The sequence below is a fragment of the Muscardinus avellanarius genome, assembly GCF_963383645.1.
Source record: "Muscardinus avellanarius genome assembly, chromosome: 10".
Classification (NCBI taxonomy): Eukaryota; Metazoa; Chordata; class Mammalia; order Rodentia; family Gliridae; genus Muscardinus; species Muscardinus avellanarius.
Window position 1 is genome coordinate 69,346,359 of NC_137796.1, and position 13,759 is coordinate 69,360,117.

Below are 13,759 nucleotides of genomic sequence, written 5' to 3' on the forward strand. Positions count from 1 at the left end.
GGCACCAGCTCTGTCCTCAGAGAAGTGACTGTAGTACCATCTCACCTTTTATCTTGTTCATCCTCCCACCCCCTGGAGGATGGCCGAGGCACTGAGCCAGTGCTGGTCCTCGCCCAGGACCCTACCCTGAGCCCTTCTCCTGTGTTTGTTTTACTCTACCTCTGTGTGTGTGTGTGTGTGTGTGTGTGTGTGTGTGTGTGAGAGTGAGTGTTACTGGGGATGGAACCCAGAGACTTTCTACCTCCGGGCTATACCCCCAGACCTATTCTATAGTTTATTTGGAAATAGGGTCTCACTAAATTGCTGAGAGCCTAAGTAGCTGCAGCTGGCTTCGAACCTGTACGATCTTCCTGTCTCAGCCTCCAAAGTGTTGGGATTACAAGTGTGTGCCACCACACCCAGCTTTTTTTTTTTTTTCCTTGTAGTACAAGACCCAAGGGCATTCTACTTTTTGTTTCAGCACTGGGATGAAACCCAGGGGCATTCTACCTCCGAGCTATACCCTCAGCTTTATTATTATTTTGTGGTACTAGGAGTGGAACCCAGGGGCATATTCTACCTCCAAGCTATGACAGCTCAGACCTATGTTATTCTTTTACTTTGAAACAGGGTCTCACTAAGTTGCAGATGGCCTAAGTAGCTGAGGCTGGCCATGAACCTGTGATCCTATCTCAACCTCCCAAGTACTGGGATTACAAGCATAGGCTGTCATGCCTGGCTCCCCCCTCCCCCAGCCCCCGCCCATGCTGTGGTATTGGGGATGGAACCCAGGGGCATTCTACTTCTGAGCTACATCCTCAGTCCTATTTTATTTTTATTTTGAAATAGGGGTCTAAGTTATGAAGGGCCTCACTAAATTGCTGAGGATGCAATTTTCCTGTCTTAGCCTCTCAAGTACTCAGATTACAAATGTGCACCACCATATTGGCCTTTTTTTTTTTTTTTTTTGGTGGCACTGGGGTTCCTGGAAATCCTTCTACTTCCGGGCCACACTCCCAGACCTATTTTATAGTTTTTATTTGGAAACAGGGTCTCTTAAGCCAGCAAGGTTGGCCTTGAAATAGCACGATCCTCCTGTCTAGGGCTCCCAAGCGTGGGGATTACAAGCATGGGCCAACACGCCTGGTCATATTGGCCATTTTTTTTTTTTTTATGGTGATGGGGATTGAATCCAGGGGCATTCTACCTCTGAGCTACACCCCCAGCCCTGTTTTATTATTTAAATTTGAAACAGGGTCTTACTAAGTTGCAGAGGGCCTTGCTAAGTTGCTAAGTTGCTGAGAGGCTGGTGTGAACCAGCGATCAATATTTTAGTCTCAGGCTCCAAAGTACTGGAATTACAGTTATGTGCTACCACACCCAACTCTCCACATCTCTGTGTGTGTGTGTTGGGGGGTACTGGGGATGGAACCCAGGGGCTTTCTACCCCTGGGCTACACTCCCAGACCTATTTCAGACCTAGTTTATATTTTATTTGGAAACAGGGTATCACTAAGTAGCTACGGCTGGCTTTGAACCTGCACTATCCTCCTGTCTCAGCCTCCCAAGTGCTGGGATTACAAGCATGCACCACTATGCCCGGCTTTTTTTTTTTTTTCCGATACTGGGGACGGAACCCAGGGTCATTCTACCTCCAAGCTATACCCCAGTCCTATTTTTTCTTATTCTTTATTTTGAAACAGGGTCTCAGTTCTGGAGGGCTTCACTAAGTAGCTGAGACTGTCCATGAACTGTGATCCTCCTTTCCTAGCTTCCCCAATGCTGGGCTTACAAACGTGCGCCACCATGCCCGGCTCATTCTTTTTATTTATATATTTATTTATTTTGTGGCACTAGGGATGGAACCCAGGGGCATTCTACCTCCAAGCTACACCCCAGCTCTATTTTTTATTCTTTATTTTGAAACGGGGTCTCACTAAGTTGTGGAGAGCCTCACTAAATAGCTAAGGCTGACCGCAAACCGTGATCCTCCTGTCTCAGCCTCCCAAATGCTGGGATTACAAGTGTGTACCACCATGCCTGGCTTCCAAATTCTTTAAGCCAGGGGCCTAGTCTAGACATCAGCAATGGACTGGAAGTGGGTGAAGGGGAGGAGCATGACCTCTTCTCTCTACTGGCAGCAGGTATAATGCAAGTCTTGTGACCTCAGCTTGCCTCAGGGGTGGCTGTCTTCATCTACCAACAGGCAGTCCTAGAGTCCCTGGCTGCTTCCCATTCCCCACAGTATCACCCATCCCATGCTCTGCACCCATGCTGGTGTCTTATAACATGGGCAGGAATACTGAGGTTCATATACTCTCACAGCAGAATGGCCCCAAAAACCTTCATGGGCATCATGTCCACAAAAATGGAGGGAGGGGAAATCTAAAAGGCCCTGAGAATCTGGCTGGAAGATAGGGGGCTCTAAATTTACACTGTTAGCCAGGTGTGGTGGCACACGCTTGTAATCTCAGCATTTGGGAGGCTGAGACAGGAGGATCTGGGTTTGTGGACAGCCTCAACTACTTAGTGAGGCCTTCTACAACTTAGGCCTTGCTTCAAAATAAAGAAAAAAAGAATAAGGCTGGGGTATAGCTCAGATGTAGAATGCCCCTGGGTTCCATCCCCAGTACCACAAAAATAAATAAAGAATTCTAAAGAATTAAAAAAATCGAGCCAGGCGTGGTGGCGCACACTTGTAATCCCAGCATTTGGGAGGCTGAGACCAGAGGATCGTGGTTCGCGGACAGCCTCAGCTACTTAGTGAGGCCCTTTGCAACTCAGTGAGACCCTGTTTCAAAATAAAGAATAAAAGAACATAGGACAGGGGGTGTAGCTTGTGGTCAAATACCCCTGGGTTCCATCTCCAGACCCACAAAAAATAAAATAAAATAAAAAATAGGGCTAGGAGTATAGCTCGGAGGTAGAATGCCCTTGGGTTCCATCCAAGTACTGCAATAAATAAATAAATAAATAAATAAATAAATAAATAAATAAGCAAGCCAACCAGCCAGCCAGCCGGGTTTGGTGGTGCACACTTGTAGTCCCACTATTTGAAAGACCGAGGCAGGAGGATCTCAGTTCACATCCAGCCTCAGCTACTTAGTGAGACCCCTTGCAACTCAGTGAGACCCCGTTTCAAAATAATTAAAAATAGGGCTGGGGGTGTAGCTCAGAGGTAGAATCCCCCTGGGTTCTATCCCTAGTACTGCAAAAATACATAAGTAAATTAATTTGTCCCGTTGCCAGTTGTGGTGGTACAGGCCTGTAATCCCAGTATTTGGTAGGCTGAGACAGGAGGATCACAGGTTCATAGCCAGTGTCAGCAATTTAGCACGACCCTGTTTCCAAATACGAAACTTAAAAAAGGGCTGGGGGTATAGGTTGGAGGTAGAATGTCCCTGGGATCAATCCTTAGCATCACAAACAAAACCACTCTACTGGTGGCTATAGTAGCTGGCAGTGATATGGGGTGGGGTGCTGTTATGGTCTCCCTCACCTCAGATGAGGCCCAGCACATGGCTCAAAGAGAACTGACCATCAGTCAGATACGCGACCCTCCACAGATGCCAAGAACAGAAGCCTGGGTTGATGAAGCAGACCATCTTGTGCTGCTCAGGAGAGCCTGGGCAGCCAACAGGGGCATGCTCTGAGACATGGATACCTAGCCCCAAGGCCCCCAGCCCAAAGAGTCTATGAGGGCGGTACACTGGCCCAGAGTCCTTTATTATAGAGTGGAAGTCTCAGGTCTGACCCACACCATGATGGGTGTACCTGAGCCCCTGGGATGCAGATGAGGGAGGGGCAGTTTGGGGTGGGTGGCCAGGGACCTCGTCCAACTTACAGTGGAGTAGAGGAACAGCCCTAAACCCCACCCAGAGGAGCTGAGGTGAGGACCAGTGTGGGAGATGTGAATTCTGGACCTGGCTCCAAGAGTTAAGTGCCTAGTTCAACCAAGAAGTGGTCCACCTTTTAGTGGTGGTTCGGTACTGGATTATCTCCTACCCAGGCCCTGACCCACTTGGAGGGTACAAGTTCATGAAGAAGAGTAAGGCGGGCTGGGCTCCAGGTCTGGTCTGGAAAAGGGCTGAGGATGGAGCGCAGTCTAGTGCCGGAACTGGTGAAGGTGCCTCAACTAGTCCTGCAGCTGGAGTAGCCAAGGGCTCCACAGACATATCCCAAGATCGCCCATCAGGGTGCAGGGTGTGCAGCCAGGTGGCGTTCCAGCAGCGCCCGGTGGGAGAAGACCTTGCCGCAGGCGGGGCAGGGTGCGCGCTCGGGCCGGTGCGTGCGCATGTGCACGTTGAGGGAGCTCTTCTGTGTGAAGCGCTTGGCGCAGACTGCACATTGGAAGGCGCGCACGCCAGTGTGCGTGACCATATGCTTCAGTAGGTAGTCGCGCAATGAGAAGGATCGCCAGCACACCGCACATTGGTGCGGCTTCTCCCCTGCAACGAAAGGGCAGGTCGCACACGTATGTTAGACGGCTCTGCCCTCCAGGGCAACCGTGGCAGGGGCTGTCCTTTCCCCTCCCGAAACAGCCATGCCCACCGATTCCTTGCCTGCCAAGGAAACCTTCCCTTACTCTGGAATCCTCCTGCTCTGCAAGGAGTCCTGCTCCAGGATCCACACCTTCATCCCAGAATGCCACTACCTAACAGGGACCCCCAAATCCAACAGGTACCTTCCCAGTGGGAAACACATCTACAATATCCATCGCCTATCTGGACCCCCATTGGTATCTCCTCCCACCTTCAGGGACCTTTTTCCCAACCTATACTGCACCTGGCACCTAGACACTGGGCCAGCCTGCCCTTCCCCGTGCCCCTAGAGCCTGCTGAACTCTCAGATTGCCCTTATAGTAACTGGCAATCTGAGATCTCAGATTACTATAAAGGCAATCTGAGAGTTCAGCAGGCAAACTGGCATGGCCCAGCACCCTTACACAAAAAGAGACTAGGCCACATCTGCTCTACCCTCCCTGCTGGGAGCTGCCAGTTGCCCAGAACGCCTGTCTGCGGGCCACTAAAATGTCCCCAGAGTGAGAGTGGGCTGCCCCTCACCCTGAATTGGAGGGGGAGGGGCCATGAGATGTCAAAAAAAAGCCTAGCTCTGGCAGGAGACTTCAGGGGGGTGCCTGTTCCAGGTGATGGTGAGACAGGGAAGGGTTATTCCTCAGGCTGACCAGCTCTAAATCTGACTCAGGCCCCATGACTTGGACCACACAAAGCCTGTCAAAACTGGCACTACCTTGGGGATCCTGGCAGTCACCCAGCTTCCCTTATTTCCTGGCCTGAGTCTCCTCCCTATCCTACCCACGGTAGACAGATTCTGAACTGTGACATCTCAGTCACTCCCCAGCTCAGAGCACTGATGGCCTCTCCACCACTCACAGTCAAATCCCAAGTTTCTGCCCCTGAAAAGCCCCAACTTCACTCCCACTGTGGCCTTCCAGCCAAGGTTTTGGGTTTCCTAAGGATGGTCAGCTCCACCTGCTGGCAGGCTTCTGCTTTCCATACCCGTGTCCCTGACCCAGCCCCCAGGGAGCAGCCTGCACAAGGCGGCGGCAGCAGCAGCAGCAGCAGCAGCAGCAGCACACCTCCCCTCCAGCTCCTTACTTACTTCTACCTGTCTCTGCCCTGACCAAGGTCAGAGGGAAGCACTCTTTGGCCTCTGCGGCCCTTTTCCCTTCTAGGGGCTGTGAGGTTCTCCACACCACAGCCTCAAGGACTCCTCAAACCCTCATCTGGCCACTTCTCCCATGCTCTCCCTAGGCCAATGAACCTACCCATCTTCACCGCCAGCCCCAACCACCTAGCTGACATAAGAAGAGGTACAGGAGACTCCCTGGAGCTTTGATCCCCAGCCTGACAACCCCCTGCCCCACACACTTCCTGCCCATTCTAGGCTCCACCACAGCTTCCCAACAGCACTGGGCAGGCTACTGCTCCCCAGGGCAGCCCCAGGACCTCCCTCCATAAAGCAAGGAAGCAGAGACAGGCAAAAGCACCTGCTGCTCCCCAAGAGGACATCCCCCAACCTTCTTCCCATTTGAAAGGATCAGTTTCCAGAAGCTCTGGGGTTACCAAAAACAACAAAACCTCATTAGAGCCAGGGCATGGTGGCACACACCTGTAATTCCAGCATTTGGGAGGCTGAGACAGAGGGAGTGGGGGTTCGCTGACAGCCTCAGCTACTTCGTGAGGCCCTCTGCAACTCAGTGAGACCCTGTTTCAAAATCAACAACAACAAAAATAGGGGTAGGGGTGCAGCTCAGAGGTAAAATGCCCTTGGGTTCCATCCCCAGTACCACAATAAATAAACAAATAAAACCACATCAGTGCCCAATCCTCCCTAGGCTTGAATCCCCAGCAACCCAGGGCTCAGACCTAAGGTTGTTCCCTCCCTTCACCCATCCTGGCTTACCCGAGTGGATGAACATGTGCTTGGTGTAGTTTTTCCGAGAGCTGAACGTCTTACGACAGTGGCTACACTCATAGGCAGGCTGTTCGGCACCCGCTTGTACAGGGGTCCCAGCCGCGGCAGGAGCAGCAGGCTGGGCTGGGGCTTCCCCCAGCTGAATGCTGGGCGCTGCTTCAGGCTGGAGCGTAGGGAAGAAGGTAGGTGGGGGCACAGGTGCTGGCCCTGATGGCGTCGGAGGGGTTGGTGCGGGTGGACCGGGGGCTCCCAGGTGAAATGGGAAAAGCGCAACAGGTGGCCCTGGGGTTTTTCCTCCAGGTGGGCGGGGCCCAGCCAGGGCACAGTCTGGCGGGGCAGGGGTCTCTGCAGGGCAGCCTTCAGCGGCAGAGCCCTCCTCGTGCCAAGCAGATACATAACTATCTGGGAATACATCCTCAGCTACTACAGCTCCCCGAAGGAAATCTCTCCCTGCACCACCATATTCAGCAAGGCCGGTGGGCGCAGGGGGGTCCTCTTGTGCGCCATCAGCTGCGGCAGTGAGGAAGCCGGCAGCACAGTCGGGAAAGGAAGGAGGCGCCTGGCCCTCACCTGGGCCTCCACCCTCTCCATCCTCGCCATCGGTCTCACCGTCGGTCTCCTCCTCTTCGTCCTCGCCTCTGTCGTCAGGGGTGGGCAACGTGGGGTCAGCATCGGACCCCTCGGCCTTGGCTGGAGCTGGGGGTGCAGGCAGCTGCAGACGCGCGGGTTGGCGCTGCTTGCGGCTGTGTGCGGCACCAGGGTGCCCCGGGGGACGAGCGGCCAACAAGTGGCGCAGGCGGTGGCGCAGCTGGGCAGGCGCGAGTGGCGGGGGCACCGGTGTGGGCAAGGGCGCGGGTGTGGGGGCGCCCGGAACGCGAGCGCGGGCAATAATCTGCGTGCACTCGTCGATGACCGTCTGGATGCGAAGCACTGACGCAGCCGTGAGCACCTGCAGCGCTTCACCCTGTGCCACCACAAGGGAGCCGCTGTAGAGGAACTCGACCAGCTGGCGCACGGTCTGGGCGGGCACCACTGGTGGCACACGAATTTCAGAGTGGCCGAGCAGCAGCTTGTCCTGGAAGAAGGGTGAGCCGGCAGCCAGCACACAGCGGTGTGCACGTAAGGAAGCTTCGCGAATGCGCACAGTCACATCGCAGAAGTGCCCGCCCAGCCTCTGCCCATTGAGGGTCTCAAGCAGGGAGCGCGAGAAGTTCTGCAGGTGAATGTGGTGCACCGCCTCCGCCGCTGCCATCTACGTGGAACAAAAGGACCCAGACAGGAACTTTAGCCAAAGACTTTTCTCAGTCCTGACAGCCGGACAGGTCCAAGGGTGCACCATACTCCCAGGCCTTGTGAACCCCACCCCTCCCCAGTGGCCTCTTACAGTCCCTGTTCTCAACACACAGAACATGCCAAGCCTCCCCCAACACACTCTACCAACATACCATACCCCAGGTCGTCTACAATGCCCTCTACCTCCATAGCCCTTAGTACAATCCTGGAAGGGGGCTGAGCATTTTTCAAAGGCCTTCCCCCTAAGGTCTCTGCTCAATGCCCCCAGGAAAAACCCAGGGGTTAGCATCCCCTCCAGTCCTCCCCAACCCCAACATCCCTAAGCCATCCCCCACTCCTTCCTAGAGTAAAAGAGACCAGGGACCCCCATCTAGAACTAGCCACCCTGCTTCACCCAGAGTGGATCTTCCTGCAGAAATAATAACTGTCTCAAAAAAAAAAAAAGAAAGAAAAAGAAATAGTAACCATCTCCAGTCTCCTCTCAAGTAGCCTGAACTCCCTCACTATGGCTTTTTTTTTTTTTTTTTCCAGTACTGGAGATTGAACCCAGGGGTATTCTTCCAAGCTACCCAGTTCTATTGTTTCTTCTTTTTCTTTTCCTTTCTTTCTTTCTTTTTCTTTTCTTTTCTTTTTTTTTTTTTTTTTTTTTTTTGTGGTACTGGGGGTGGAACTCAGGGGCATTCTATTTCTGAGCTACACCCCCAGTCCTTTTTTTTGTGTGTGGGTCTGGGGATGGAACCCAGGGGTTCGACCTCCGAGCTACAACCCCTGCCCTATTTTTTTATTCTTTTATTTTGAAGCCAGTTCTCACTGAGTTGCAGAGGGCTTCACTAAGTAGCTGAGGCTGTCCACGAACCACGATTCTCCGGTCTCAGCCTCCTGAATGCTGGGATTACAAGCGTGCGCCCCCATGCCTGGCCTATTTTTTATTCTTTATATATTTTTAGCTTTTATTTTGTGTGTATGTGGTAATGGGGGTGGAACCCAGGGGCTTTTCTACCTCCAGGCTATACTCCCAGACCTATTTTAATACTTTATTTGGAAACAGGATCTCACTAAATTGCTGAGACTTCACTAAGGAGCTGAGGCTGACTTCGAACTTGTGCGACCCTCCTGTCTCCGCCCCCCAAGTGCTGGGGTTACAAGCATAGGCCACCACATCTGGCTTTCTTTTTATTTTTTGAAACAAGGTCTCACTGAGTTGCAAAGGGCCTCACTAAGTAGTAGCTGAGGCTGTCCGTGAACTGTGATCCTCCTGTCTCAGCCTCCGGAATGCTGGGATTGCAAGGGTCATGCCTAGCTCTTTCTCTGTCTCTTTTTTCTTTTTCTGAGGTACTGGGGATGGAACCCAGGGGCATTCTACCTCCAAACTACCCCCAGCCCTGTGTGTGTGTGTGTGTGTGTGTGTGTGTGTGTGTGTGTGTGTGTGTTACTGGGGTTCCTGGAAACCCTTCTACCTCTGGGCTACACTCCCAGACACACACACACACACACACACACACACACACACACACACACACACACATATTTTTGAAACAGGATCTCTTAAGCCAGCGCAGCTGGCTTTGAACCTGCGCCATCCTCCTGTCTCCGCCTCCCAAGCGGGGGTGGGGGGGATACAAGTGTGTGCCACCACGCCCAGCTTTTTTTTTTTATTCTTTATTTTGAGACAGGGTTTCACTGAGTCACAGGGGGCCTCACTAAGTAGCTGAGGTTGTCCTCAAACCATGATCCTCCTGTATCAGCTACTCAAATCCTGGGATTCCAAACGTGTGCCACCATGCCAGGCCCACTCTAGCTTTTTTTCACTTTCCCTTTTTCTTTTTCTTTCCCCACCCCTTGTCACACTTCCCCATGTTCCTGTAGCCAAAGCCCTATGCAGACCCAGGACTGCTGCCTCAGAATGGGGGTTACAGAAACTAGTCATATGCTGAGCTGCACCTGGGGAATGTTGGGGGGAGGGTACTGGTGGTACACTTGGGTATACCTGGTCTCAGAGGACTGGAGGTAGAAGGCTGGGCAATAGCTTGGTAAGTCCCCCAAGAGAGACAAGTATAGCATCCATGACAAGAACCCAAAGCCTGGGCTCCTCTTGGCATTTCCACTGAGCCCAAGGGGCTCCAAGCATGGTTGTAGCATAGAATGGGGTGTGACTGGATAGGGGAAAGTAAAGCAGCAGCAGGCCACAGCCCAATGGCTGCCCAATCCCCAGTCCCTCCCTTTCTTTTTTCTGTCTCTCCTTCTTTCTTATGGTACTGGGAATTGAACCTAGGGACATTCTACCCAAGCTCTATTTTATCTATATTTTGAAACAGGGTCTCCTTAGCTTGATGAGTCTCACTATTTGCTGAAGATCCTGTCTCAACCTGCAATTCTACTGTCTCAACCTCCCAAGTACTGAGATTACGATCGTGCACAATCGTGCACCACGACGCCTTGCTCCATGTTGGGTTTTTTTTTTTTTTTTTTGGAAGTACTGGGGATGGAACCCAGGGGCTACACTCCGAGTCCTATTTTTTTATTCTTTTTTTTCTTTTTTTTTTTTTTGTGGTACTGGGGATTGAACTCAGGGGTAGTCTACCTTCGAGATATACCCCCAGCCCAATTTTTTTTTTCCTTTTCAGTACTGGGTTGAAACCCTGGAAATTCTACCTTGGAGCCACACCCTCTGTCCTAGTTTTTATTCTTTATTTTGAAATGGGATCTCACCAAGTTGCAAAGGGCCCAAGTAGTTGAGGTTGTCCACGAACCATGATCTTCCTGTCTCAGCCTCCAGATGCTGGGATTACAAACTTGTATCACCACATCTGGCTTCCCAGTCCAATTTTTTTATTCTTTTATTTTGAAACAGGGTCTCACTAAGTCGCAGAGGGCCTCACTTAAGTAGCTGAGGATGGCCACGAACCTGCGATCCTCCTGCCTCAGCCTCCCCAAGTACCAGGATTACAAGCATGTGCCACCACATCCGGGTATTATTTTGAAACAGTCTCACTGAGTTGCAAAGGGCCTCACTAAGTAGCTGAGGCCATCAGCGAACACCAATCCTCCTGTCTCAGCCTCCCAAATGCTGATATTACAAGCATGTGCCACCACACCCAGCTTCTAGCTCCAAATTTCTTATGAACATGTGGCCCTATGACCCCAGCACTGTCCACCCTCAAGCATATGAAAGAGGGGGTACCTGGAGCGGAGACTCTGGGAATCTAAGCTCTGCTGCTGCTGCTGCTGGGGTGTGTGTGTGTGTGTGTGTGTGTGTGTGTGTGTGTTTGTTTTACTGGTGACTGAACCCAGAGGCAATCTACCTGCAAGCTATACCCTAGCTCTTTTTATTTTATTTATTTTTTAATTTTATTTTGCGAGTCTGGGGATGGAACCTAGGGCATTCGACCTCCAAGATAACATGCCCTTTTTTTATTCTTTATTTTGAAACGGGGTCTCACTGAGTTGCAGAGGGCTTCACTAAGTAGCTAAGGTTATCCAGGAACCGGGATCCTCCAGTTTTGGCCTCCTGAATGCTGGGATTACAAGCGTGTGCCACCATGCCTGGCTTATTTATTTTATTTTGAAACAGGGTCTCACTGAGTTGCAAAGGGCCTCACTAAGTAGCTGAGGCTGTCCGAGAACCACAATCCTCCAGTCTCACCCAGCCTCCCAAATGCTGGGAGTACAAGTGTGGGCCACCACACCTGGTTGTAAGGTTGATCTTAAACCTGCGATCCTTCTGTTTTAGCCTCCCAAGTGGATTCTTCTCTGTGGATTATAGGCATGAACCACCACACCTAGCTTGAATTCTGCTACTTGGTCATGAACCACATGACCAACATTCACTGGGCCTGCTTCCCTGTTGTCTATCAAACAGGGATGGTATACTCACTCATTTTGCACCTGGAATGCAAAAACCCTTGGACTAAGGGAAAGTGAGGCACTGAATGCACCCCGAGACCTGTGAACTTTTCATCAGCCTGTGTCTAGAGGCCTACAATGGGGCCACTAAATTCTGCTATTCCCCCAGGATCTAATGGGGTCTCAGGTTCAACCATTCTATCTCCTTAAGCAAAACCCGCCTTCCATTAGCTTCAGCAGACCCCTCCCTTTCTCTCTTGACCCACATCTGATCCCTCAGACCATGTCACACACCACTAAGCCGGGTTACCTCTGGCCTGGACTGAACAAGTAACCTTGGTGTTCCCTCCAGCACCCCCCCCCCAAGATCTATTCCCCACACAGGAACCGAGGGAGCCTGTTTGAACCTAACAAATCTGGACCCTCCACGGCTCAGAACCCCCTATGGTGATGAATTCATTCCTCAAACAAGCCAAGCGAGCTGCCTCTAACAGCAGCACCATTCTCCATTTTATTGGGGAGGTGGGCGCAAACCTGTGCACCAACCCGCAAAGCTTGCACCCTTCCATTTCCAACCGGCCCCTAACCTGCTCCCGGGAAAGCTCAGATCCCTCAGTCCAGATGCAGCAGGGCAGTGGTGGCGGCCTCAGAACAAAGGCCCAACCCTCCCGGGCCCGGTGCCGCACACTAGCCGCCACGCCTCTGCCCACGCCACGCACTTGCTCCAAGCCCCTCGTCTCTAGTACTCTGCGGTACTCTACGCCACGGCTCGCGCCCCACCCTGCGCCCAGAGCCCCCCTCTCGGACCCGCTGCGGCTGCACCCGCTCCGGCCCCGGCCAACCGAGGTTTCCCGCCTCCGCACCCTGGTCAGTGTCGAGCCCCGGTCCTGCAGCGCCCTCTCGCGTTCGCGGCGTGCGCTCCGAGCCCAGCGCCGGCGCCCCTCCTCCGGCAGCCGGGGCCTCCCCGTCGGCACAGAGGCAGGGGGATGCCCGCCCGACCCCACCTCCGGCTCCTCCTCGGGCACCGGGCCCGGCAGTGGCCGCCTCCAGCTCACCAACTCCAAGGCCGCACTTCCGGGCCAGGACGTGAGCGGAACCCAGGGTCCCGGCGGCCGCGGCGCCGGCGGAGCGCTAGGTCGCAGACACGTTTCCCGTGCTCTGCGGCAGGTTCTCCGCCGCCGCGGGGCCGCACTTCCGGTTCTTGTCCGAATTGGAATCCAAGTTGCCGAGGCCGCGACGGCGGCGGAGCGAGGAGTCGCTGGACCAGAGCACGCTTCCGGAGTTGCCCTGGTAACCAGGGCGGGGCGCGTTCTGAGCTGTTATCCGGCTCCCGGCTGGAAAAAACCAGCGAAGATGGAGGGTGGGAGCGTGGCGCTAGCCTGTGATCCCAACCCTTTGGGAGGCCGAAGCCGCAGGATCGAAAGTTCAAGGCCAGCCTGGACAGTATTGCTACACCCTTAGCAATTTAGCGAAAGCCTGTCTCAAAATTTAAAAATAGTAATAATAAGCAGGGTGTCGTGGCGAACGCCGGTAATTCCAATACTCCGGAGGTTAGGACAGGAGGATTTCAGCTTAAAAACAAGCCTCAGCGAATGAAGACGCGAGACAACCTAGCAAGGTCCTACTTCAAAATAAAAAAGTCAGCCGGGCGTGGTGGCGCTCGCTTGTAATCCCAGCATTTGGGAGGCTGAGACAAGAGGATCGCAGTTCGTGGACAATCTCAGCTACTTACTTAGAGAGGTCCTTTGCAGTTCAGTGAGAACCTGTTTCAAAATCAAGAATAAAAAACAGGGCTGGTGGTGTAGCTCAGAGGTAGAATGACCCTGGGTTCCACCCTCAGGACCGAAAAAATGAATTAAATAAATAAATAAATAGTCAAATAGAGCGGACTGGGTGGCTCTCGCTTGTAATCCCAAGAAGGAAGCTGGGACAAAGAGGACCACAGGTTCGCAGCCAGCGTCAGCTACTTAAGTGAGGCCCTCCACAACTCAATGAAACCCTGTTTCAAAATAAACAGGTCTGGGGATGTAGTTCAGAGATGTAGTTCAGAAGTAGAATGCCCCTGGGTTCCATCCTCAGTACCACGGGGGGAAAAAAAAAAGGTTGGGGGACTTGAAATCGTGGTGCATGCTTATAGTCCCAGTTCTTGGGAAACTGGGTCTGGAGGTCCACAGGTTTGAGGCTAGCCTCAGCAATTTAGTGAGAC

The 13,759-nt window shown here is 52.7% G+C and overlaps 1 protein-coding gene across 1 annotated transcript; it reads right to left on the reverse strand.

Annotated features, from left to right (window-relative positions):
• Window positions 1–4,170: 4,170 nt before the first annotated feature.
• On the reverse strand, window positions 4,171–12,628 carry ZBTB45 (zinc finger and BTB domain containing 45; the record flags this gene model as incomplete). Its single annotated transcript, XM_080704123.1, has 3 exons — window positions 12,558–12,628; window positions 6,406–7,669; window positions 4,171–4,427 (listed from the first exon to the last, which is right to left on the reverse strand). The coding sequence occupies exons 2-3, from the start codon at window positions 7,667–7,669 to the stop codon at window positions 4,171–4,173; spliced, it is 1,521 nt and encodes a 506-aa protein (XP_080560249.1). The 5' UTR covers window positions 12,558–12,628.
• Between the last annotated feature and the right edge of the window lie 1,131 nt (window positions 12,629–13,759).